The 25,944-nt window shown below is 35.2% G+C and overlaps 1 protein-coding gene across 10 annotated transcripts in view; it reads left to right on the forward strand.

The window, feature by feature from the left end:
* Positions 1–25,944, forward strand: part of GRIA4 (glutamate ionotropic receptor AMPA type subunit 4) — a 342,414-nt gene that overhangs the window by 227,693 nt on the left and 88,777 nt on the right. For all 10 annotated transcript variants that reach the window (XM_079101590.1, XM_079101591.1, XM_079101592.1 and 7 more), the window contains exon 5: positions 8,958–9,142. In XM_079101590.1, coding sequence (XP_078957716.1) covers positions 8,958–9,142 — 185 coding nt within the window. The remainder of the gene's footprint in view (positions 1–8,957; positions 9,143–25,944) is intronic.

A 25,944-nucleotide genomic window follows, 5' to 3' on the forward strand; every position in this document is an offset into this window, starting at 1 on the left:
AGTCAACTCCCATTTGGATTTTCTTTCTTCCTTCTTTCCACTCATCCATCATTTCCACTATCTCTAACTAACATGATGAAAGCAGATTTAAAAATCTCTCTTCCTTCCCCCAAAGTTTCAATATTTCATTATTATCAATGAAAGAATTTCTAAACTTAACAGTATTTAATTCTTTTTTAAAACTGTTTATTGCATGCCTTTTTAGATGCCAGGCACTTAAAGGCAGAATGAACAAAAAATAAAAGTCCCTGACTTCATACGTATATTCTGTGGAAGAAACAGAAAACAAGATGAGTGAAGAAATCACAGAGTACGCTAGATAGTGGTAAATTTTACCAAAAACATAAAGCAAGAGATGTGGAATAGGAGATCCTAGGATGAGGGAGCTGAAATTTTAGATCAAGTAACCTAAGATGACCTCGCTGAAAAGACAGCATTTGGAGAAGGTTCTAAAGGAAGTGAAAAGTGAATCCCCACCTTGAGGGACAGCAAGCTCTTCAGGACAAAGCTTGGGGCCAGTTTGAGCCTGATGTTTGAGTGTGAACTAGCCCTTTAGGAGGCTAGAGTTATGGAGTCTTGCAGGCTAGTGTACAGAAGCATTTGGAGGGGTTTGACCTATTAGTAGTATGAATTGTCTTGCTTGAAAAGTTTCATTCTCAAAGCTGGCCTATGCATAGACAGAATAGGATGAAGTTTGAGCCAGAAACCCATGCAACCACTTAGCAAGAAGTAGAAACTTGTCCAGAAACTTGGACCAAGGTGGAGGAGACCGAGGTAAGGAGAAATTCTTGACATATTTTGAAGGTAGCATTTATGGCCTATGATATGATATGAGCTGGAACTGTGAGAGAAAGGAATTGATGTTGTCTGCTCTTGAATGGCCTTCACAAGATGGCCTCATCCTTCCTTGTTAATTTCATCTCCTGCAGGAGAAAGTGTGATGAAAAGTCTCTCAACTTGAGAATTGAAGTCTTGAGTTCAACTTACAGGTTGGTCATTTGGTGGGGTTATGATTTCATAGAAATCACATTAGCCTTTCCTAGGGCGGGAAAATACTTCCTAGGGTTTTGATAAGATCTTCTGATTGTATTATTAAGCACTTGTATGTCAGAATGTCATTTGTGAATCCTCCAGCAAGCTAGTCTATTAACTAGCCACTGTTAATGCATACTAAAGGTTCCTTGCCTCTGTGGCTGGGCCTTATGACACAGCAGCTCCTTCTTCCTCACCATCTCCATTCAGCAGACCCTCCTCATCCTCTAAGGAGCACTTGGTAGTCCAGAGCATTCTTCCTCTGTGAAGTTCCTCTGGTCCTCTTTTTCCTCTTAACCGTTTTTTTTTGTTTGTTTGTTTGTTTTGTTTTGTTTTGTTTTGTTTTGTTTAATAGGTTTAACATTGAAGATTTTTGTCTTAAGGATTTTAAATGCTTAACAGAAGACAAAGGCACCAGATTCTTATCAATTCACAAATGTATGTTTTACTACCCTTATGAGAATACAATGGTTGCATCTTTTATGAAAGTTTCAGTTGTGAATTTTGTGTAGTATAATAGAAAAATTAATAAAATTAGAATTGTGATATGAAAATGGGTAAAAATCTCATTTTGTGTGTGTGGTACTGGGGATTGAACCCAGGGCCTCACACATTCCAGGCAAGTGTTCTACCACTGAACTACATCCTCAGACCCTCTTTTGTTTGTTTTTGTTTGAGACAAGTTCTCACTAAGTTTCCCAGGCTGACTTGAGATCCCCCTGCCTCAGTCCCCCGAGTAGCTGCCATTATAAGTATGCCCCATTGTACTCAGCTAAAATCTCACTTTATAAGCAAAACAGTATCTATACAGAAATTATGCTTAATATTTATTTGATTAGAAAATCAGTCTTCAAGAATGGCTTACTTTAAAAACTTTGGCTTATATTATAAAGACCCACAGGAGATAAGAGACCAAAAAACAAAAAAACAAAAACAAAAACGTTGGAGTCAAACTTGAAAAGAGATTCAGTGCATTCATAGAGAATACTCAAAACCTTTAGAGGTGGTCTCTGGAATAATTGATTTCTGTAGTAAGAGAGAAAAATGAGTGTCTCTAACCCGTATCAAAATTTATCATACTGCTTTGGGTAATAAAGAGGTGGCTGTAGAATTTTTTTCACCAAAAGTTACTGACACTTGAAATTCAAATAGAAAAATAGGTGTTCTTTCTGGAGATCCAAAAAGATATGAGTTCCATCTCTCTTTTTTTCCCCCTAGCACTAACGATTATATATATGCAAGGCAAGTGCTCCACTACTGAGCTATGTCCCCAGCAAGACCTGACTTCCCTCTAAAAATTTAGAATGAACATCAGAACATAGGATGGCCATTCAAAATTCTCCTTTTTCTCTTATGTTTCATCAATCACCAAGTTGATTTATTCTTCCCCCTCAATCTAGAATTAATCTAGAATCTATCCTCCTTCTTGTACATGCTCCCAAATCTGACTCCCCTTACCTCCCGTCTGTATTATTGCAGTAAGGTCTTTTAAGTGACCTTTCTTTTTTTGTGTCATCCACATCCATCTAAGTATCCCTCTAAGACACATTCTGTACTATTGGGTCTCTTAAGTCCTTGAGAAGAAAAGACCAAATTCCTTAAGATGATACAAAAGGTTTGTCACTTGCCGGTTTATCTCTCCAGGTTTAGAAGCTGGTTCCACACACCACACATACCCCTTGCCTTTTTAATCACAGAAGATTAAATGAAGTAGTTAACTCCTGTATGTGACCTTCCATGCCCTCTCTCACCTCTGAGTCTTTTGACATCCTAATTCTGTTTGTGAACTGGCCACTACTTTTTTCATTTGTTTGTTTTGTTTTGGTACTTGGGATTGAACCCAGGGGTGCTTAACCACTGACCCACATCCCTAGCCCTTTCCTAGCCCTTTTTAAAATTTTTTTTTTTTTTTTTTTTTTTTTTTTTTTTTTTTTTTGAGACAGGGTCTCTAAATTGCAGAAGCTGGCTTTGAACTTGAGATCTTCCTGCTTCAGTTTCCAGAGCCACTGGGATTATAGGCATGCCCACCATGCCAGGCTGGCCGTTACTTTATTCATGCATCCAAATGTCACTTTGCTGAGTAGCTACAAGGCCAAGTACTGGACACAGAAATATTTTCTACTTTCATGGAACCTATGGTACAATGAGAGAAGCAAGACTCCCATCTGATTATCATTCAAATGTATAATTAGAAATGATAATAAAAATCTCTGGAAAAAATGTACAGAAAGCTTTGAGATTTTATTTCAGTAGAGAGTGGTTTGATCAGGGAGTTTGTGATGTTTTAGATGAGATCTTAAGGATAAATAGAAGACAAAGGAGGAAGGTGTAAGGAATGCCACGAAAACCATGCCGGACACAAGAAATCACATAAGGGAATTTATTAAGCAAACGAAGTGTCTCCCTGCAGGGTAAGAGAGAAAATGAGAGGAAAAGAAAGGGAACGAGAAAGGGCACATGCTAGAGCGAGGAGGATAGAGAAAGTGAGTAGGAGAGAGAGAAGCATGAGAAAAGATGGCGGGTAGCTACCGTGAAGCAGTTGAATTCCGCTGGGCTAACAGGGGACCAATATTGGAGAAGGATACTTGCAAGCTGACTGATGAACCAATAGCTAGCTAGGATATTCACAGTTGGGAGGCGGGTTAGGCCTGCAAGGGAAAGAGTGGGGAGAGCAGCTTTGTACATTACAGAAAGAAGTCGTCCTTTAAAGGGAGCAATAGGATACGCAAAGTCACTGGGTTAGGACTTCGTGGTGCCTTCTGGTACCTCTGAGAAGGACAGTGTGCTGGAGAGTAGAGAGCAAGAAGGATGGGGCTGAAGTAAAAATTTCCAGTGGTCCAGTTCTGGAACAGGTTAAGATAAAAAAGAGAAGATTGGGCATTCCTTGGAGGAGAGGGTTAGTGCCTTGTGTCTGAGGCAAATAGATGAGAACACTTGCTACATGATCGTATTAATCAAGATCAGGTTCAGTTGTAGCTGACAAAAAACTTTGCTTAAGCCATATTAAGAGATAAAGCAAGATAATATATTTATTTCTGTCATATGAAAATATGGGTGGAAGACCAGGGAGGAGTAAGCCATTTCAATAAGTCAGAGACAAGGTCCTTCTGTGTGGTCATTCTGTCAATCACAGTCCATGACCAAATGGCAGGAATTCACATTTAGGCAGCAAGATGAAGAATTGACATGATAGAAAGCAGACTCATGTGGTCATTTGAGAAGAATTCCCTAAAGTTTCTACACAAAACTGTTGGTCAAAGTTCAGTCACAGAACCATATCCAGCTGAACAAGAGGCAAGAACATGCATTTATTGTGACTGTTTACATGCCCGGGACAAAATCCCATTGTCTTGAATGAAGAGAGAATTGGTAGTAAAAATCTCGAATGCTTTAACTTTAAAAATTTAGTCTGTCAAATTTCTTTGTAAAGTGTCATCTGAACAAAGTATGAGCACTGTAATATAGGGGTCAGGAGAAAATAAATGTTGTTATCAAAAAATACAAGAGGTCTTGGGGAAAATACAGGACTTAAAATGACCACCTTTAAAAATTGTCATTTTCAATCCACCTCAGAAGGTAGATTTACTATTTCTACCATTGAGCACTTGTAGAAAAAAAAAATTTCCATCTTATCTCATGTTTACATGTATAGCTTCAAGGAATGTAAATAAGAAAATCATTGCTTACTTCACTATGCCTTTCTTGAACTGTGACATAGGTAAATGCCATAGTCACAGCTGCAGATAATTTTAACCAAGCTACAATGTTGGTTACTTCTTCTGTTTGCTGAAGCCTTGAGGTCCAAACTGTGGCCTTGGCAGCATCATTTCAGGACTAAGCTGCTTTGGCAAGGGTCCAAACTAAATGCTCACTAAATCTGCTCTGTAGTTCTAGTCTGGTGACATTAAACGCAGTGAGGATTGCAGAATTTTATTCCTCTCCTGTCTCAAGTCAATACGCAGCATGAAGTTGACTTCCATACACACACACACACACACACACACACACCTTTCTCCTAAAGTCCACTAGTGTGTGCCAGACCAGAGAAACTGATGATGAAGTAGCAGGTACCTGCATAGCAACTGGTAAGACCAAGGACTGTGACTCTCCTGTGAGTAGATACAAGCTGCTGGTATCTCCCTTTGTTACTTCTTCTTTTCAGATTAAGTGACACCCTATGGCATAGTCCGGTTTCTCCTTCCCCATTAGTTCCCACAACCTAGATGTTTCTGTATCTCATGTTCATCAAAATGGCATATGCAACATATGATGACTTTGCTACCCTGGTTATATTCCTTGATAATTTCTATATTGTCAGTTCTTTCTTTTTTCTCCTCAGTGTCTCACCCCTCTGAAACATGACTTCTTTATCTAGGATTCCATTGCCTAATCATGTTGAATATGCCAAGGACTTTCTCACTGAAAACACAACAGCCACTATTCAGTCCTCTCCCAAATGAAAATTTTATAGGTATACAGACAATCCCCATCCGTTAAAAATTATCTCCTCCCTGGCATAAATATCTCCAGCTTCTCTTCTCCTACTCTGTGTACTGACAGTGCATCAAATAACTCTTGCAAAAGGATATTAAATAAATAAACCCAATTTGTATGGTTAGCAGCAACAACTCTGAGATGCTACTCATCCAAAATAGGTCATTATCCATGCATGATATAAAAAATTGTTGATGTGTAAGGATGCAGTAGCTTAGGACTTCTTACCCCACTGTCATTCTATTTAAAAGAATTGTTCATATAATTATATGATATGATAACAGGTTCAAAATTATTTTATGTGCACTTGATAGTATTCTCTGATGTCTATGCAAAAGTCTTTGGTTACTTATTGTAATCTGATAATGTGATCACATCCATGACATGTTTTCCTGTTACTCTAAATTTTTATTCCTTTGAAGTTATTTATATAATGCTGTATATTTTGCATAATGATTAGTTACCTAACTATCAGTTTTGCTAGACAAGAATCACATCTTTTTTCACCTAGATATACCTTATAAAATCTTGGGATGTTTTAGGTCTTCAATAAATTATATGAATTAAAGTGTTAAAACAGCTTTTTTAAGGAAAAATAAAATTTAAAGTATTCTTTGCAGTAGAGAATCTCCTGTTAACCAGGTAAAATTCACCTAAACCTGAAGCTTTGATTTTTTGACCACAGTATTATATTATACATTTTTAATAGCTAGAAGGTATAAATCATAGCCAGATGTAGAAATAGTATGACCTGACATGTGACTTTCTAGTTTATGTAACAAGTTACATAATCATAGATTCAACAGCAGTATTTTCTCCTGGTTACAATTTATTCCCAGCTATCTTGGCAAATAAATAAGACACACACCTCTGAGCAGCAATGAAAAATATGAGAACATGTTAAAATCAAACACAGCATATAAAAGAATGTAAGTTTTCAGCTAGGGCTCTGAAACTGTAGTGGTGTGTCCTTTGCACTGCATTGAAAAGGTGCCATTCATTTCTGACTTTGATTAATGAGGCTTTTTAGGTGGTCAACTTTCTTTGACATTAAACAAAGATTGTGTCCTAGGATTTTTTCTTATTTCAATTCTGGCATCATTTCTAAACCTGATCAATTAGATAATAAAAGGATGAACTTGAATTATGATTTTATTATTGTAAATCTTTTCATTATCGTAAGTAGAAACATATATAAATTTTGTTCAGAAGGTGTGTGTCTCTGCATCCTGTACAAGTCACATCAGCAGAGAATAACAACACAGATGCCAAGTATCGACATGAGTCCTGACAGCCGCAGGAGGCCAAAAAATAGCAGCAATGTCTAGAGAACTAAGCTAAGCTGTGAATTGATCACAGGGAGCAGAAAACCCATTTCTGTATGTGTGGCTCATATTTATCATTTCTAAAACAATCAAGCAAACAAAAAATCTTAGAAATATGTTGGTACTTCAGGAAGTAGAGGGAGAAAAGGGGGAAAATGTCAATTGACGTTTTTTAAAGTATTCCTTTTAAGTCAAAGAACACATTCATAGGTGTCAAAATGTTAGTACAAGCAATGTTGTCTTAGTTTCCATCAGAGAGCAATTCCCAGGAACAGAAGAAATAAGGTATGAAAATGTACATTAAGAAAGGTTTCATGCCATCATGTTACATATGCATTGAATAGGAACCTGGTGAAAGAGTCTCGGGTTTCCAGGGAGGTGGGGAGGGCTGGGTAAGATTTCAAAAGGTAATTACTGGCCTGCATTACAAAAGGAAAGACTAAACGAAGCCACAGATATACCAGAATAATTATATAGTAATTAACATGCCCCCTTTCATCCTCTTTGGGAATTTTTTTCATTTAGATAAAAATGAATCCTGACTGCCACAGTATTTCATTTGGCAGGATATCAGGTAATTTATATTTCAAATATGATCTCATCATCAGTTCCATCTGTTGATATTACCTGAGCATCATAATGTTTGAAGCTTTGACATGTGGAAAACATAACTCAAAATCAAAGTCCCTGAATCTGACTCACATACAATCAGAAAGACAAAAAAGCGTGCTCCTATCCTGCAAATACTGCTTATTCGTTTTAAATCTTCACTTTTAATCTACCAGCTCCCTATCCTAACTCCAGAATCCAGGGAGGGAGAAACTATAGGCAGCTGCTACAGAGTGAGTCCAAATAAGTGTTGAATTTTCTTAAAGAGGATTAGAATGTTTTATTTATGCTAAGTTGTAAAGTGAAAAAATGACTAACAGGCCGTGATCCTAACCAATCCGTGTTTAAGGGTATTTATAGATTTGAAGGATCTTTTCTCTTTCCTCATACTACAATTCAAAACTGAGAGCTGGAGGAAGCAGGAGGATAACAAGACACTGTTGGTATGAAGATATAACTCTAGGGCTATGATTATAAATTTACAGTTCCTCCCTTAAAAGGTGCTTGGACCAGGTGACATCCCTTCCCAGTGCAGGTAGATCTGGACAAGAACAAGGTAGAAACATCCCCTCCTGTCTTTACCTAAGAAATACCCCCATCTCCAGCACTTCTTTTCAGCCTCCAAAACTAATGCAGGTGGTTTCTCCTTTGTGGTATTTTTCTTTTACTTTTCTTTTTCTTTTTTATTTTTACACACTGCATTTTGATTCATTGTACACAAATGGGGTACATTTTTCTTTCTCCCATGCAGGCAGACTTAACCCAGTCTTCCTTTGGGGTTAACACTTTATCTTGAATACTCTATCACTGCACTTTTAAAAACTAAGTTGTATTTGTTTGTTCGAATGTCTGTCTCTTCTGTTGGATTATGAGTACTCAGTCACTTACCAAGTGATTATTCAACTCACACCCAATCCACATCACTCTCCTGTGAAGAGAGGACAAGCTTAAAACATAATACCTTTGTAGTAGAGATCTGTCCATATCATCAACTGAGGCTCCACTGGTAATTGCTCCTCTATGAATACCATTGTACCGTTTCTTTTACATCTTCTCTTACATTGTAGAACCAGAGCTGTTACTACTTTGCTCAAATGGGAAGTCAAAACATTTCTTCAAAATGAATTCTGTCTAGTGAGCAAAATCACAAAAAGGGTTTATGAAATTGATATTGACTACAAGTGGTGGTAGACTTGGTTTTTAGTTTATTTCATCGAAAATGTGTCTAGACCAAGGGAATATTCTCCAATAGAGCAATTTTGTGAGATTACACAAGATACGGTGTTGCTACTTCATTCAATCAATAGCTTAAGAGATTTTTTTGCCATGAGTAAAGAAAGTAAGAACAAGTGATCCTGAAACAGTCATTCAGATTTTTAAGTGTCTAAGCAATCAAATTAGTGTATATTTTGAAACGTAAAAATATGGATGGAGACTCACTGCCTGCATATGTCATTAAAAAGAATATAAGCAGTAACTCTTTTTTTTCCCCAATAGGATACTCAATACTTCAAGCAATTATGGAAAAAGCAGGACAAAATGGTTGGCACGTCAGCGCTATATGTGTGGAAAATTTTAATGATGTCAGCTATAGACAACTTCTAGAAGAACTCGACAGAAGACAAGAGAAGAAATTTGTGATAGACTGTGAGATAGAGAGGCTTCAAAACATATTAGAACAGGTAAGTCCTATTATCTTATTCTTATAAACATCAACTTTTACCTGATTTGTCTCCATTAATATCTTCTCCCAACCACTTAGTTTTCTATGATTTTTCCTTAGGACCACGTCATAGTCGTTGATCATCAAAGGCCACTTTGGTTCTTAGGTCTGAATGAACTTAGGATCACTATTTCTCACTCAGGTTTTAACCCTTAACAATAGAAGAACACTTGGTGAATCATCATAAGCTCTTTCTTGGCTTTCTGTTTTAAGAAATAATAATTTTGAAGATTAGAGCTATCAAAATATTAGAAAATTTTAAAATGTGGGCCTTTTGTATTCTTTAGAGAATCAGTTGCATGAGAACCAGCCACAAAAATTAGTAAAGCAATGAAATAAAAGAAAATTAAATGAGATACTGTGTGTGGTAAATTTTTCTACTAGCTGTTGTAAGTAAATACATTTCCTACTATGATAAAGATGATTTTCAACTCACCTTTGTAAAGGAAGAAACCTTTAATAAATCTTTCAATAAGTATCTTTTTATTTGATTCGAAAGAAACAGGAAAAGATAAAACTGAGCTTTGTCATTGCATTAAGTGATTGGAAAATATAGTCCAATAATGGATAACATTTTCTTCCCCCCTAACCCTACATATCATGATAAAGCTTTGAGGCAATCTTCAGCCAAAATTGCAGTGACTGTATGCCCTCTAGTGGTTTTATAAATGTATGCTCATATTTATCTACAATGGCTAGACAACATGATTTGGGGTTGACTAATTTGTTATGTATAGTTTTACTGCATCATTATGTGATTTGCAATAGTAAACTTACCACCACTTGGGCGGCTGATTTGTAAAAATCATTTTAGTACTCAATTATAAAAAAATCAAAACCAAAATTGTTTCAGAGACTCCTTAATACCTAAAAGCACTGAACTAGATGTTTTATTCCTTAACTATGTGTTAATATTGTTAAAAAATTTTTTTTAAAGTTAATGGTAAAAAATATGTTACCATTCTAAGGCTTGAAGCCTGAATATATTGTAAGTGGGTTTGACAGTGTATTTACCTCCTATTATCCCTTTATAGAAGAAAAAGCACCAACTAAATACAGAAATACTTCACTGAAGAAAAGTATACCACTGTATATTTGTTGTTCTAGGAAATATTAGTTATAAACCTATATATCCCTCAGGTTTATTCCTGAGGGAATCCAAAAAAATTATTAAGATTGCAGCTATTCAAGACATGTGAACATTTTTAAGTAGTATTAGGCTCCAAGAAAAAAACTTTCTCCCCTACTTTCTTAAGCAATGCAGTCACTTAAGCTCCAACTCCCCTTCTCTTTCCCTCCCACTCCGATCCTGTATTGAGAGTTTGAGTTGTTTGACCTGAACAACTGAAGCTTTGTAAATAACTCATGATGACTCCCACAGAGCAGCCAATTCTAAGAACTGCCTGCATTGCCAAGTTCCTGTCAGAGGGTGAGTAAGGCTCAGAAAGACCCTCCACTTAGCACCTGTGCTTAAAAGATGCAGTCTGGAGGAGGCAATTGAGTGCCCAAAGCACACTGACCCGTTTCAGAGGCTTAGCTGGTTTTTAAGAAGAAAATCGGCACACTCGGGTGCTTTGGATAAACTCTGAATAAGCCTTAAAGGAGCTCCTGCTAAGAGAACTGGACTTTTATTTTTTTCATTTCAAAGAAATGAAAAATCTGAGTGTCTACCTTGCCTATTCTTTTTGATGAATTCTAAAAGCTTTTGTTTCTATCATGTCCATAAGGGAATAATGAGAATGATAATAGACGCTTGTCCCTTTAACTGCCTTTCAGGTACACAGTTCACAAATTGTAACAAACTCTTGTGAGAAAGTAATGTACTCTTAATTGTCCCACAAAGTCTCCCTCCTCCCCTCTCAAAAAACTTTTTTTAAAAAAAATTCTGAACATTTTTTTTATTATATGTACTTTAATTCCTTATAGCTTTAGGAAAAAATACTTTTAATGTTTCTTGGTTTTACTCTTGACCTATTCAAACAGACGAGCTAATTCATATTTTGTGAGAAATGTGTACATTACCCTGAGTTTCAACAATACATCTGTATTTAAAAATTCTCTTTCATAAATTAAGATAACAACAGAAAATAGTTTTAGAGAATCAACCAAAGCATTTTTCAAATAGGGGTTACCAGAAACTGGAGAGGGAAGCAAGATGGGGAGATGGGAAGAGATTAGTCAAGTAACCTGACTCACAGCCAGACAGGAGGAATAGGTTCTGGTGTCCTATTACACAGATGGGTGATGACAATTAACAATGTTGTATTGTATATTTTAAAATACCCGAAGAGAATTTTGAATGTCCTGAACACAAAGAAAAAAAAAAGTGTATGAAGCCAGGCACCGAGGCACATCCCTATAATGCCAGGGCTCAGGAAGCTGAGGCAGGAGAATTGCAAGTTCAAAGCCAACCTCAGCAACTTAGAGGCCTAAGACTCTGTCTCAAAATTTTTTAAAAATACAAAAAAGGGCTAGGGATGTGTCTCGTGGTTCAGTACTCCTGGGTTCAATCCCCATACCAATAAATAAATAAATAAATAAATGTTTGATATGATGGATAAACTAAATATCCTGAGGTGATTAGTACACAATGTAAATGTATCAAAACATCACACTTTACCCCATAAACATGTACAATTATGACAGCAATAAAAATTGATTTAATAAAATTTTAAAAATAAAAGGTGAAGTGCTAAATAAACTTAGTCAGAAAAATGCCTTTGAAAAAGTAGCACTCTCTCAGAAGATGATCAAATTAATCCAAATGAGGATAAGAGGATATATTATTAAACTACTAGAAGGACAAGCACACTTTACATTATTATGGCATGCTGACAATAATCACTTCCCTGATATTTTAATTTGTACCAATTTGCAAAAACATAACAGAAATAGCCCACATGCTATTCTTTCAACATACATCAATGGACACCGATATATTAATGGAAAAAGAAGTATTTCAACTTATTTTTATGCCATGAACAAATTAGTTCTTATAAATGTGCTGCTATTGAAAATTGCAGTTAACCATACACTCATTCAAACATTTCAAAAAGTGAACATCAGAGTATTAAACTAAGTTTAGCCCTGAGGTTTCTTCCCAGGAATCCTTAAGCGTTGGTGTGATGTACAACCTTACCTACTGCAGGTAGTGAGGCTTAGTCCATCACAGCACCTGAGCTGCACAGTCACAGGCAACCAGCTTTTTCAAAATTAAGCTAAACACTGAACTGTAACCAATTAAGCTGTCATTTATGTCACTTCTGCTTTCTTTCCATAAATGTTGTCTGACAACTTTGCAACCACAGAAATCTTTGAGCCTGCTCTAGTTCTGAGGGCCTATCCAATTCTAGAATCTTAAAGTCAATTAAGATCTTTAAAGTTGTTATATTTTCATATTTGACAGGAATAAATATTTGAAAAATGTAGTTTAAGGTATTTTTATTTTGTATCCTAAATAACATGAGAAGAAAGAACTTATGTAAATAACACCCATTGGGCCACTTAAGATAATAGAAATATAATGAAACTACAAAGTTAGGTTTACTGTGACTTTCTTTGTATCAAATGCAGTCAAACAAATTGTATTTTTGGCTATCTAAATTCAATAGTTAGTTGATCCACTTCAGGAAAAAAATAAACATTAAAAAAAACTTACAATATTTTTCAAATGTTGGATGAAATTGTGATTAATTATTGATTAGAGGCTCTAGTTGTGCTTAAATTAATACTATGAACTGAACTAAAAGTATATCCAGCACAATGGCATACTGCCTGTAGTCCCAGCAATTTGGGAGGCTAAGATAGGAGGAGGATGATGAGTTTGAAGCCGGCCTCATCAATTAGTGGGCCCTAAGCAATTTAGCAAGACCCTGTCTCAAAATAAAAGATAAAAAAAAAAAAAAGGGACTGGGAATGTGTGCCCCTGGGTTCAATCCCTGGTACCAAAAGGGGGAAAAAAAGTACAAGTATCATTTGGGGTAATAGCTTTAGTCATCTCACATTATTTTCTTAAGTTATTTTGCATCAGTGGTTTTAGAATAGCTTGCAATAGCTTAAACTTGTTAAATCCCATAATCTCTGAGGTGGGATACATAATAAATTAAATTGAGCAACAAATAAAGCACTTATGGTAACTTTATAAATAAATGTCATTTTTAGAGTTCTATTCATTTAAGAAAATAGCTAAATGATGAAAGTCTTTGAAAATATATATATACATATTTCATCAATACATAACAATATATATAAAGGATATCTAATCTCTAGATTAAGACTTCCAATCTATTTTAATGCACTCATGTTGGTTCAGTTGAAATATTCACAGAATTGAAAACACGGAACAATGAGTTAATTTAACTGAAATTGAACAAACTGCTTTTACATCAAAATAAACAGATTATAATGAGAGCCTTCTACATATTATTTTCACACATGTGAAAATAATTACTTTTAAATACTTAAAAGTAATTAAAAATTAAAAAGTAATTTTAATTACTTTTAAAAATATTACTTTTAAATCCTCAATTCCATGCTTGCAGAGTTCCTAGGAGTTTCTATCTTATACCTTATCAATTAAACATTAAAGTATCAGACTTCAAGGCACATGTTTAACCCAGTAGCAACAACAATGAACTTGACCTTAATTATCTTTTTGGCATCAAAATACATTTCAGCAAAATATCACTTAGGCTAGTGATTCCTCATACATTTCACTCCACTGTGAAAACACCCTAGTATCCTGCAGTGAGATGTTTGGTTTTCTTGTGTTACTAAACCTCCAACTCTGATATTCTGGAACAGATAAACTGAATTAAGATGTTTTCAAAGCAGAGGTGTTTCACTCTTTGAGAAATGGATAAGTAATTTTCGATTGCTTATTTTTTTTAAGGCACATAGAGTCACTTAATTCTTGAATTGTCTTTTTTTCTACTTCTCACTTTAAGTAAGAAAATTTTATCTGAGATCTTGAAAAACCCTGCTTGCTCTAAAAATCAATAATGCCATTTCCAATGAAGCCTTTCTGGTATTGTGTTTGATCATGAAGAAATATATAACTTTATACATGGGATATGTTTTGAAAAGACATGTGATATAAAACCTCAGGCAGGTGGCCTTTTTTGTATAGTTGTTAATTCTACAGATATTTCTTGGTATCCACTCCTAGCATACACATAAATGCAGGTACTATATTCTGCTAAATTACAAACAAAACAGATAATTTTTATGTTCTGGTTATAACTCCTGTCTACATAACTAAAGTTTAAACCAAAGCTGTTTACCAAAATCCTATTAAAATGTATTCTGTCTTTTAGAAATATGATTCATAGAAAGTGAACAAGAATTTCACACTGCCTCAGGGATCTTGCTACGAATGCCACTTTTCATGAATAGATGATTACATAAAAGGCCTTAGATAGGGCACAGGAACTATATCAACCCCAAGACCTACCAGGGATGGATAAGGATTCTAAGTATGTATCAGGAAAAGACAGTAAAGACTGGCCTTACAGTATGAAATGGATATTTAACAAAAGGACAGAGAAAAAAAGGACTCTACATTTGGCTCATGGGTATCTCAAACTGCCTCTTTATGACATACCTCAGATTTAATTGGCACCCCTTACAGCAGTATTGCCACTTACACTGTCTGAGAGGGAAAGTCGGTGTCCTAAGAGATACAATGTGAACCTCAAATAATTGGCAAACCCAGTGACCTCCCCATTCTGTTTACAAATTAATAAAAATTTCCTAAAAGCTATGACTGACCTTTGAGAAGCTTATAGCATAACCAAAGAAAACCAATAATCCTACCTCAGAGGAAGAGCAATCAAAAGAAAATTCTTCCCAAACATAAATGTGGCCATTTTTGCATAAGGGTGAAATGTGGGCTTGACTCCAATTATCTTATTCTAAGCCTAAAGTTATCTACTGTGTCTAGCACCACCCAAGTGAGATCTCAGAATCTAGGCAGAATCTAGGGCAAATTGTCAAATGCATGACAACCCTGACTGAAAGATAAAGGCTGTACATCCAGAGTCTGCATCTACAAATTTTTACAATTCTCAAACATTAGGAATTATACCAAATCTGAAATTATGTGTTCCACACCCACTGCCCAAAAAAGATATTGTTTATTTTTTAAGACAGAGGTTTAAAGTTCCCATATCACATAGGTGGTTGAGGCATTTTAGTTACTGGTTAATGGCGATGAAATCAATTTTTTTCATACCAAAATCAATTAAAAAAAAAAAAAAAACTCAAAACCAAACTTGAGACAAAAAGAAGCACAAAGAGGAAAGGAAAGCTAGCCACAGTTATGAAGAGGAGGAGTCACTCAGGAGCTGTCTAATAATTAGAGATCATGGCTTTGGTCACTCAAGTAATTTATACAGGGATGAGGCAGCACAGAGGCAGCACACATTGGACAGCAGTGGGCAGAACAACTCTGCTCCACACCTCATAGGCCAGATGTTGTTCCAGGCAAGGTCTGTGGGGTCATACAAAGATACACAAGACCTGGCCCCTGAAAGGAATGCTTGCATTCAAGCAAAAAAAGCATGGATGAATCATTACAGACCATCTGATGGCTTCAGGAACAGAAATATTATGAAATGTATCAAGAACTCAGGAGATGGGATGACTAGTAAAGTCCTCTGCAATCAGAAATGTTTCACAGAGAAAACAGGTCTTTCAGTTAAAAATGCATTATGTTTCCCAGGTTCAGAAAAGGGGCCAGGACAGTCCAAGACACAACACACACACACACACACACACACACACACACACACACACACACACACACACACGCACATGCAAAGAAAAGTTCCAAAGATGGACAGTATTGTATATGATAAAAACTGAGTAAAGGGCAAAGGTAGAAATTGAAATGGGACATTATTGAGGAGAAAGTTATAAAGATTAGAGGGAGGAAAAGAGTAGGTCCCTTATATTGCATCAGTTTGTCTTTTCTGATGAAATGTATTCTCCAGGACAGAGTCTCTCCTTTACCAATATTTTGCCAGTGACTTGGTAAAGGCTAAAAGAAATTGTCGAATAATTGAAAATCTGAATGTGCCTTTCTTGAAAACATGGGCAGGAGATATTGCTTCTGTGTGTTTAAGGCAAGAGTACCCAGTCATATTGGAGCTTCTGAAGGTGAGCTCTCAATTACCTGGAAAACTTTCCTATTCAGACTCTTACCCAACAAAAATGATGGAAAGCATATGTATTCTAGAATTTGTTGTGTAGGCTAAAAAACCCACCAGAGTTTCATTTCCATATATTAAAGTAACAATGAATGAGATGCAGCAGGAACAAATCAGGCACCCAAAGAAATTACTACCGCAAAGAAATCATATCAGCATTTTCCCACACTGCAGCATTGGCAGAGCTGGCTGCTTTTGCTTCATTATAAAATTCCTTTTGCATATCAAGCTTTGCTCAGTCACGATCTGCAACAAAACAAGAAGTTCAAAAGATGTAAAATTATTCGAAGAAGGTGAATTTTACTTCTTCAATCTTACTTTTTTTCTGAATTGTTTTGAACGGGCAGGTCCCATTAGAATCACTGAGTTGATTGTTCTCATAGAAAACAGAAACACCTTTGCAGATCTCAGTCAGACTAGTACAAATGGAAATAGAGGGGTTAAAAGCGGGTATGTGATTGTCTCTTAGCAACTGTTGCAATGGTTGTAGCTATACCTTGTTTTCTTATAAAGTTTTTTAAATGATGAAAGTAAAGAATATAAGTTTTTTCAAGGAAGAAGAAAAGTATGGTTGTCGGAATGCAAATTTTTTTGTCTTGGAAGAATTGGAAATTCTAGAATTAGGTCAGGTTTAACTAAGTAGTTTTAGTTACAAGAACACTTTTAAAATAATTTCCACTATTGTTTTGATATGAAGATTCAAAAGTTCAGTCCTTGTAAAAAGATAAAGCAAAATCTGCTTGATAATTTAGAGGTTTAAAATGAATTATTTTCTCTACCCTTAAATCAGAAGCAGCTGCACCCAAGTATTTAACTATGATTTATGAAAAAAGCATATAATACTCCTTATTACATAGAAAAGAGAAGATAAATTCATAATTCATTTCAGTAGAATTTTACACCCACTCTCTAAATGTTAAAAAGATGATGAGGTTAACAAAAAGGAAGCAAAACATTCAACAGTGCCTTTGAGGACACTGTCCTGAGTCTTGCAAGCACCATAAATATAACTAAACTTTTATAAATCATAGAGTACTTATACAGTTTTGCAACAAAGCATAATAGCCACCAGTAAATGAAATGATGCATTTTAATCACTTTGATTCAGTCATAAAGGTAATAAAACAAATTCATTTTTAATTCTCTCCTTAAACCACATAACTGAAAACTACTTTTCTACTGATGCAGGTTTTCTCCAAGCTTGCACACAGTGGGTTCCAAATTTAAGATTATGAAAGGAAATCAAACTAGTATTGCTTTTACAAAAAAAAAAATGGAAAAATGGAAGAAAGACTAAGATGAACATGAGAAATTTATTTTCTGTTTTTTAAGGTTTTTTTGAGAGTCATTATATCAAACAATTGTATTTTTCTAAAAAATCTAAGCCTAAATTACCTCTGTACTTGACATACATCCTCCCCTTTAAAAGCACAGAACACAATCTGATGTTTCATTTTTATAACGTTGTGCTTATAATTCAATGATATAATAATATAAATATATTGCAGGCAACACAAGAGAAACAAATTTTCTTGTGTCTGCCCACACCACCTTATAATTTTCCTGTCTTATACGTGAATGCAACACTCTTTCATTTGGTCATTTTTTTTACACACATTTACCAATACCTTCAAGTTTCCAAGTCTTATGTATAAGTTTAATCCATCCCATGAAGGAACTCCAAATAGAAAAGAGATGAACACAAATGTAGACAAGTGTAAAAAAAACATGAAATAAAATTGTTGAAAGATGAGTTAGAATTCCCCCAGGGACATGGGCATTCAAGTCAGATGATGTTGGAGCAAAGAGCAACAGAAAACTGCCTGTCCAGGGCAAGCATGTGAGTGTGACTGAGCATCAAGTGCAGAGCAATGGGGAGATGTCAAGGCAAACAAGCAAATGGATAGTGCCAAAGGCTGAAAATGAAAAATTATTTACTAAACTTATTTACTAAACATCTCCTTTGCGAAGAACCATGATATGCACTTAATTTAGGGATTAAGTTTTCATTACTTTGGGTTTTTTGTTTTTGTTTTTGTTTTTGTTTTGTTTTTTGTTTTTGAGAAATACAACTGATCTGATCTAACCAGATTTTTTTTTTAGAAAGGAAATTTCTTTTGGCAATTTTAATAATATCATTAGTCAATATAGATAATACAGATAATAGCCTTTAAATTTTGATTGACATATAGAAAACACAGGCAAAATACCTATCATGGAGTTTGCTATGTAAATAATACATACCTATACTACATAGATCAACCTGATTTATTAGGGAGAGTCATTTTCTCCTGACTTTTCTTCCCGTAGTCATGACATTTTGTTTGTTCTTTAAAATACTATTAGGGTTAATCATTGTTTTTAAATGTGAATGGTTTACTTTTAAAAATTTATGCTGATTTATCTGCTTCCTCTACGAATTTACCACATAGTGATCTGATTCTCTACTACCTGACTTTTTGAAGAATAGCATTAAGAAGTCCAAATAAATTCAAATGCAAAGAAACTATACTACTGAAATAAAAGGAAGTAGAATAACTTCAGGATCGTATGTCATATATTTAATTGATCACATTTTCATCCATTGAATATAATTACACATGCAAATTTTAAAATTTGTGATCAAAAAGTTCATTAACTGAAATTATTAAAGATCAATAAAGGTACTTTACCAAAAATTATGGACAGAACTTACTTTAAATATGCTTCAAATGATCTCGTTGAGTTATTATGGATTTGTTTGTGCTAAAGTCACAGTGTGAACTGCTTGTGTGAAAGTTAAGGAAGTTAAGGAAAGTTAAGGAAGTTAAGGAAGGAGGTAAGTGAAAGGCATTGCAGGAGGAAGGATGTCCTTAAACCACCTTTCAAAATTTCAACAGAACTGCACACTCTATCTGGCTCTTGAGATTTCAATGTACATTAACATATTAAAGTCTCTCAAAATTCCTACAGAGAAGAAACCTCTTCAGTCTTATTTAACCAACTGTTCCATACAAAATTGGCAACAGAATACTTTTTTTCATAGCCATCTTTTTACATTTTATTTGCCTGTTTTCCAAGAAGATAGCAGAGATCTTGAATTAAAATGAGAGAGGAAAGAACATTCAGATGATAGTAGTACAAATATGATGAAGAAAGCAATATAAAAGTGAGGGGTAAAGTAGAAACCTGCTATATTAATAGGAACCTCCCAGAACTAATGACTCACAGAGTCCTGTACACCAGAGTCACAGAATCAGACTCTCAGGGTGAGTGGGTCTTGGAAGTCATCCATCCCACAAGCATGTTCATATGCAGCCATGTTTGAACAAATGGGTTTCATCTTGAGTATAGTTGATCTTAAAATTCAGCAAATATTTCCTCATAATTATATATTCTTTAGAGGCATATATGACATTTAAAAATAACTTTTATTCTCATTATCAATAGTCTCCTGAGTTTTCTTAATAAGGATAGATGTTTATTCATTGATGATATATCCAATGAGGGACAACAGCTCAAGAAATGAAATAGTCTTATTATTTTGTGATTAATACAAATTAACCATGTACTTCTGTTTATGGAATTGCCATTTTTCAAAGAGAGCTCCATAAAATGTATTTAACATTGAACTATACTGTACATGGCTTAACTTTTAGATGATAAATTTGAATTTGTCACAAATGCATAGAATTATTTGTTGGATTTAGTTGAGTATTAAATTTAGAGTGTATACTAGAACTGGTTTTGGGGTTTTTTTGTTTTGTTTTATTTTTTGGTACTGGAGATTGAACTCAGGGGCACCTGACCACTCCCCTATTTTGTATTTTATTTAGAGACAGGGTCTCACTGAGTTGCTTAGTGCCTCACCATTGCTGAGGCTGGCTTTGAACTTGCAATCCTCCTGTCTCAGCCTCCTGAGACGCTGAGACTACAGGCATGCACCACCATTCTTGGCTATTATTTTAAATATACACCTAGTAAAGTATAAGCTATATAAAATTAAATCCCAATTATTTAAACTTTCCTACTAATTAGCTTTCTCCAGCATGATGAAACTGCAAACCTACACTTAGGAATATTAAGGTTCACCTGGTAGTTCTCCATCTGTGTTTCTATCCCCATTTCACACAAAATAGAACAAGGAACATTCTGTATGCATTATACTATTCAAATAAGTAGTATGTTCAGACAGGAGATATTTGCAAGAGACAGAATTGCATCCTTCACTTCATTATGAGAAAGCTAATTTTCCTCATCAACAAGTATGGTATTCATCATATATCAAATGTGATAAAGTATGTCATCCTTCTAAGTATGTTTTATTCATTTTTCTCTCATGAAAAATATATTAAACCATCGCTCCAAAATTAGTCATTTTTCTGAATGGCTATGGTGTAAAGGGAAAGGACATAGTGAAAGAAATCCAAAAACTATAGTTGAAATACCTGGGCTGAAAACCCAGTTTCATCACTTACTGATTTTTTAAAAAATATGTTTGTTTATGAAAGCAAAAGTTTACCCCCTTCCACTTATAAGAATAATTTTATATTACTTCTTACAAAATGTGTCTTTAATTCAAAAAGAGCATGTTTCTAACTAGATCTTTTAAGCTATTATATGTGCTTCAAATTTATAATCACTTATGCTATGGAATCTTTGATACTCCTTTGAAAATATTTTGTCATTAAATTAAAATGCTATTAAATCAAAATGAAACTCCACTAAGAGATGTTCATAGTTCACATTAATAGAATCATATTATTCAAGCTTTGTGGATGTAGAATTTTAGAACCACCATAATAGGCAGAGAGAAGGGTATACATAGTCTTTATATGCTTTCTGCAGTCTATTGTAGTTACCACGGTGGGATGAATAAGCGTCACACAAAAGCAGGAATTAAACACCTGAGTTTCAGCACTAGCTTTTCATTCTACAGCTCTAGGACCCTGTGTAGACCATACATCTTGTATGGCCCTCAATTTGCTAATTAATAAAACTGGTAAAGACTGATATAAATTCTATTATGTAAAAAGATACAACTAAAGAATGTGTTGAAACATTTGGATAAAAGTAAAGAAAGAAACAGTAACAAGTGTTTCAAATGGGTATGTAAGACAGTATGGGGGGGAAATCGTGTGTTATCAAAAAACAACACTGAAAAAAAAAAAAAAACACTGAATCTTTCCTATTTAAATATGTAAAAGAATAAATAGTTTTTACTAACTTTAGGTATCCAAATAACAGTGTGACAGTTTGTGCAACTTGAGTCCTTGGTTATGCATAGAGATTAGGGACTTAGATATAACATAGAGGTGCTATACTTGAGATGAAAGTGTGGCACAGTAAGCCAACGAAAGTAAGCTTTTTTTTTTTCCATGTTATTGATTCTGTTCCCATATCAGTGAGGTTTTTACTTAGAGAATGCCATAGCTTGATTTTTTCCAGAAGCCAACCTTAAGACAAGGATTTGTGTGCAGACTGTGTGGGAGGTGAAAAATAGACTGGAAGGGGAATAAAGAAATGTAGTGGATAAAATGTGCACTTATCAAGCAAATTAGCATGTGGGTGAGAGAGGTTTAATCCAGTTTAAAATGAGTATAAACCAATTACTGAAGGAAGCTGGTGCAGGACCCATAGGTGGGAATCATTTCACTTGTGGGCGGGGATGAGTTGGAGGATTTACACGGCAACTCCTGTCAGTCACTGAGAACTCCTGGAGCAGAGGAGGGCATTAATGCACTGCCACTCCTGACCACTTCCCTCCTCCAAGAGCAGAATGGGATCTAGAGGCCAGAGAACACCCTTGGGCAACAAAACCCAGGTACTGGTTTGGGCAGGTGAGTGTGTATGTATTGAAATGATAAGGTGAGACATCAGTACGGTCTATTATAGTGACTGATGAAGACATGAAGACACATAGGACTTTGTGTCTGTACAAAACTCTACTCAAAGAAGGACCTTACCCCAATATCCTTTACTGGGAGTTAATCACTGAACTTCTGGGAAAGAAAGGTCACTACTTTAAGAAGCAACCAATCCTTTATGTGCAATTCATGCTCCCTTATCTTTCACATACACAAAAAAGGATTTTTCCTAATTAGAAACTTTTATAACCTTGAACATCTCCAAGTATAGAAGAATATAAAAAATACATGCACATACACATATGTATGCACACACACAGACATATATATCTTTCTCTTAAAATATCAGATGAGAATTCACATTCCTATCTTTTCCCTAAATTCTGGGTACTTAACAGCCTTAGTTCTTGGTAAGAGATACTTTATTTTTCCCACCTGATTTACATATCTTACCCCTAAAACTGAAGTTCTGGCATTATTTTTCAAGATTGTTGTGTAAGTCTACAACCTGTTTGCTAAAGCACCTTGCCTTACCTTTTTCTTTGATGGATCTCAAGTGAAATCAAAAGTTTTTTTGTTTTGTTTTGTTTTTTTCTGAATTAAAATATTGTGATGCATCTCAGTGACTTGGGAGGCTGAGGCAGGAGGATTGCAAGTTCAAAGCCAACCTCAGCATCTTAGTGATGCCCTCAACAATTTAGTCGAACCCTGTCTCAAAATAAAAAATAAAAAGAGCTGGAGATGTGGCTCAGAGGCCAAGTGCCCCTGGGTTCAATGTTCAATTCCTCATATCAAAAGAAACATGAAAAGTGTGTGTGTATGTATGTATGTGTGTGTGTGTGTGTGTGTGTGTGTGTGTGTGTGTGTGTAGTGAAGCACTTTGAAAATCAGCATTCAGGGGATATTTGGAAGTTAGGAACTCCATCCAAAGGAGGATTAGTGAGAGAAAGTTCCCATCATTTGCCAGTGTTGTGGCCTGGACACCAGCATATGCATTGTGCTGTCTTCTCCATGTCAGTAAATTCTCTGGAACATGATAGCATCTGAGAGAAGAAGTTCCAGCTGACTTATAAGATCACACTAAAAGGAAAAATAAAATCATTCATACTTGAGTGTGCCACTGCATGTCTTTAGCTAGAAGGTATTTCTTGATACAGCAGTCACAGCTTCATAATAGTTTCAGGTAATATACACCACCCCTTATAGAAGGACTCCTGAGTGCTTTATAAACCATTGATCCACAAAGAATTACCATAAAATCTGACTGTGCATTGAAGACCAAACTTTCATTCATCTGTATGTATGTGGCATTTGTATTCTCTTTAACTCAAGGTTCATCCATTCAGTCAATATTTAATTAGGGTTTATTCTCTCTTGTTAGGGGTTAGGAGTTGGGGAAGGAGGGGAAAGTGCTGGGGAGTGATATTAGTCAAATTATATTTTAATATTGGGTACATACACACATATGTAACCACAAATCTCATCAATATGTATAACTATAATACACCAATAAAAAATGTGGAAAGAGAAAAAATCTACCTTGTTCTCCCAAACAAATAATATCACTTTCTTCTTGAAACCCATAGAACTATCCACTTTTCCCTGCATTTCTGTTTTTTTCTGTTTGGGTCTTATCCCCTTGTGAATAATAAACATTCTTGCTATAGTAGTACTGACTAATTTATCCTCCTCCTCCTTGAATCTCCTAGCCCTAAACTCAAACATAGGAGGCACTCCATTGACATTTGTTGAATTAAATGAATTGAAAGATGAAGTCATGAAGGACTTATATTTTTGCATATATTTTTCTCTAACTTTAATTTAAAAAAAAAGACTTAGAAGTTACTTTCACAAAGACTGATGAAGTCATAATTTGTTAATAAGACAATTACAGTGTTTGTATCTGGTATTTAGCTTATTAATATACATAACTGAGTTTAAAACTGAATTATTTGGCCAACACCATTGATGTTTTTAAAGAATTGTTTATTTACTGAAAATAAACAATAAAAAGTATTTAAAGGATTCAATTAATTACTAATGTGTTTAATTCTTATGAAGATGGGCTCTTTTGAAAGCAGAGATCAACATAATGTGTATCCTTACTCATCCATTCTTCAGAATTCTAAACAGACCCTGGATTGTTATTCTTTGTCTAGGTGTATCCTCTGTTTCTGTTTAAAAGGTGTAGCTTCTTCATCCCTACATTCTCCTGTCTTGAGGAAAGGTCATAGCTTTTACCACCAAGCTCTTACTCTAGACTGTTTTTGTATGACGTCTCAGCCAACCACACTAGTATAAAGGCAGTGCCATTTGATATTCATTCCTTTCATGTCAAACTGTTTCTTTGTTCTACATATAAGAATATAACATCACATACATAGAGACATAGATCTGATCTGCACCCAAAGTTAAGTCACTCAGTTTTATTTGTTTTACTTGAGAAATACTTTACTTTGGTAAAGATGATAAAAGCCATATAAAACCATAGCTACGATATTGTCTATTTTACACAATCTTTTATTATTAATAGTATTATTTAAACAACACTTCATTTGTAGGACACTAGTCTATGAGAGTCATTTGAATTGTTTCCCCAAAAAATTTCCATCTAGAGGTAATGCTTGGCAGAGGGACCAAGATCTGGCTTTAAGTCATGGCCATCCCATTCAATGGTGATGGGTGAATCACCTACTGTTCAAAGATAGTGAGCTCTTCAAACAGTTCATGCAGTACATTTGCTTTCTCTGATGCTGTCTCTAGCCCTTCCAGGCAGGTAAATGAATCTTCAGATCTCTGCTCCCCAATGCTGTCAGCACCCAGAATGTTGTTGCATATCAAGTTCTGAGAAAATTTTTCTGCCAGGATTTTTGTCCCTGTCAGTTCCTTGTGGCTTTAATTGATTATACAGTTCTTTGCCAGATAGTGGATTTCTTATGGAGACACCCAGTACCAATTTTCCCCTGGTTCCACATCTTTTAACATTTACCTTAAAGTGGATATTTTGTAAAACTGGCATAAGTTAGTGACTGTAGTTACACAAAGACCATAAGTTGAGAGTGTCATTAAAAAGAAGCAGGGTGGGCATGGGGGCTTAACGAGAGTACAGAGAAGCCTTAAATAACCATACCAGAAAAAATTGTAGTTATCAGAAAGAGATTAATAATGCAACAGTACCTGCTAAGGCCAAAGAGCAGGAATCTATGTAAACTCAGTACTAGAATACGCAGTTTCCTCTCTGAGTACCAATTATCAAGTTTACCTTTCTCCTTTTGCACAAGCTACATCTGAGAATTCTAAACAATAAAATGGCTCTAACCTGCTACACTCATGCTAAGTCACACAGGTTTGGATTACCCAATACAACTCATTAAAATGCTTCTTTATTCAGCTCTCTTTAAAATTTCTTCTATTTATTGCTTGTCCTTTTCTTGATGGCACTTCTGGCAATTAAAAAAAAATATAGAACAGCTCTGTAAATTTGCAAATGTAAAGCTGAATTTCAAGAAAATAAAGGAAATTTTCAGTGGCCAGGAGCTAAAGGCAGCTGCTATCAAGGAAGTCACCAGATTGGGTAGCCAATTGGAGATTCAGAGCTCATCCAAGAACAGGAGCTTTGGGATGGGTCAAGGCAACAAATTAGATCTTAGACCCCTTAAAAACCAAACTATTGAAGGGTAACAATCCAATAAAGCTGAAGGAGAAAA

Source organism: Sciurus vulgaris, assembly GCF_902686455.1.
Source record: "Sciurus vulgaris genome assembly, chromosome: 11".
Classification (NCBI taxonomy): domain Eukaryota; kingdom Metazoa; phylum Chordata; class Mammalia; order Rodentia; family Sciuridae; genus Sciurus; species Sciurus vulgaris.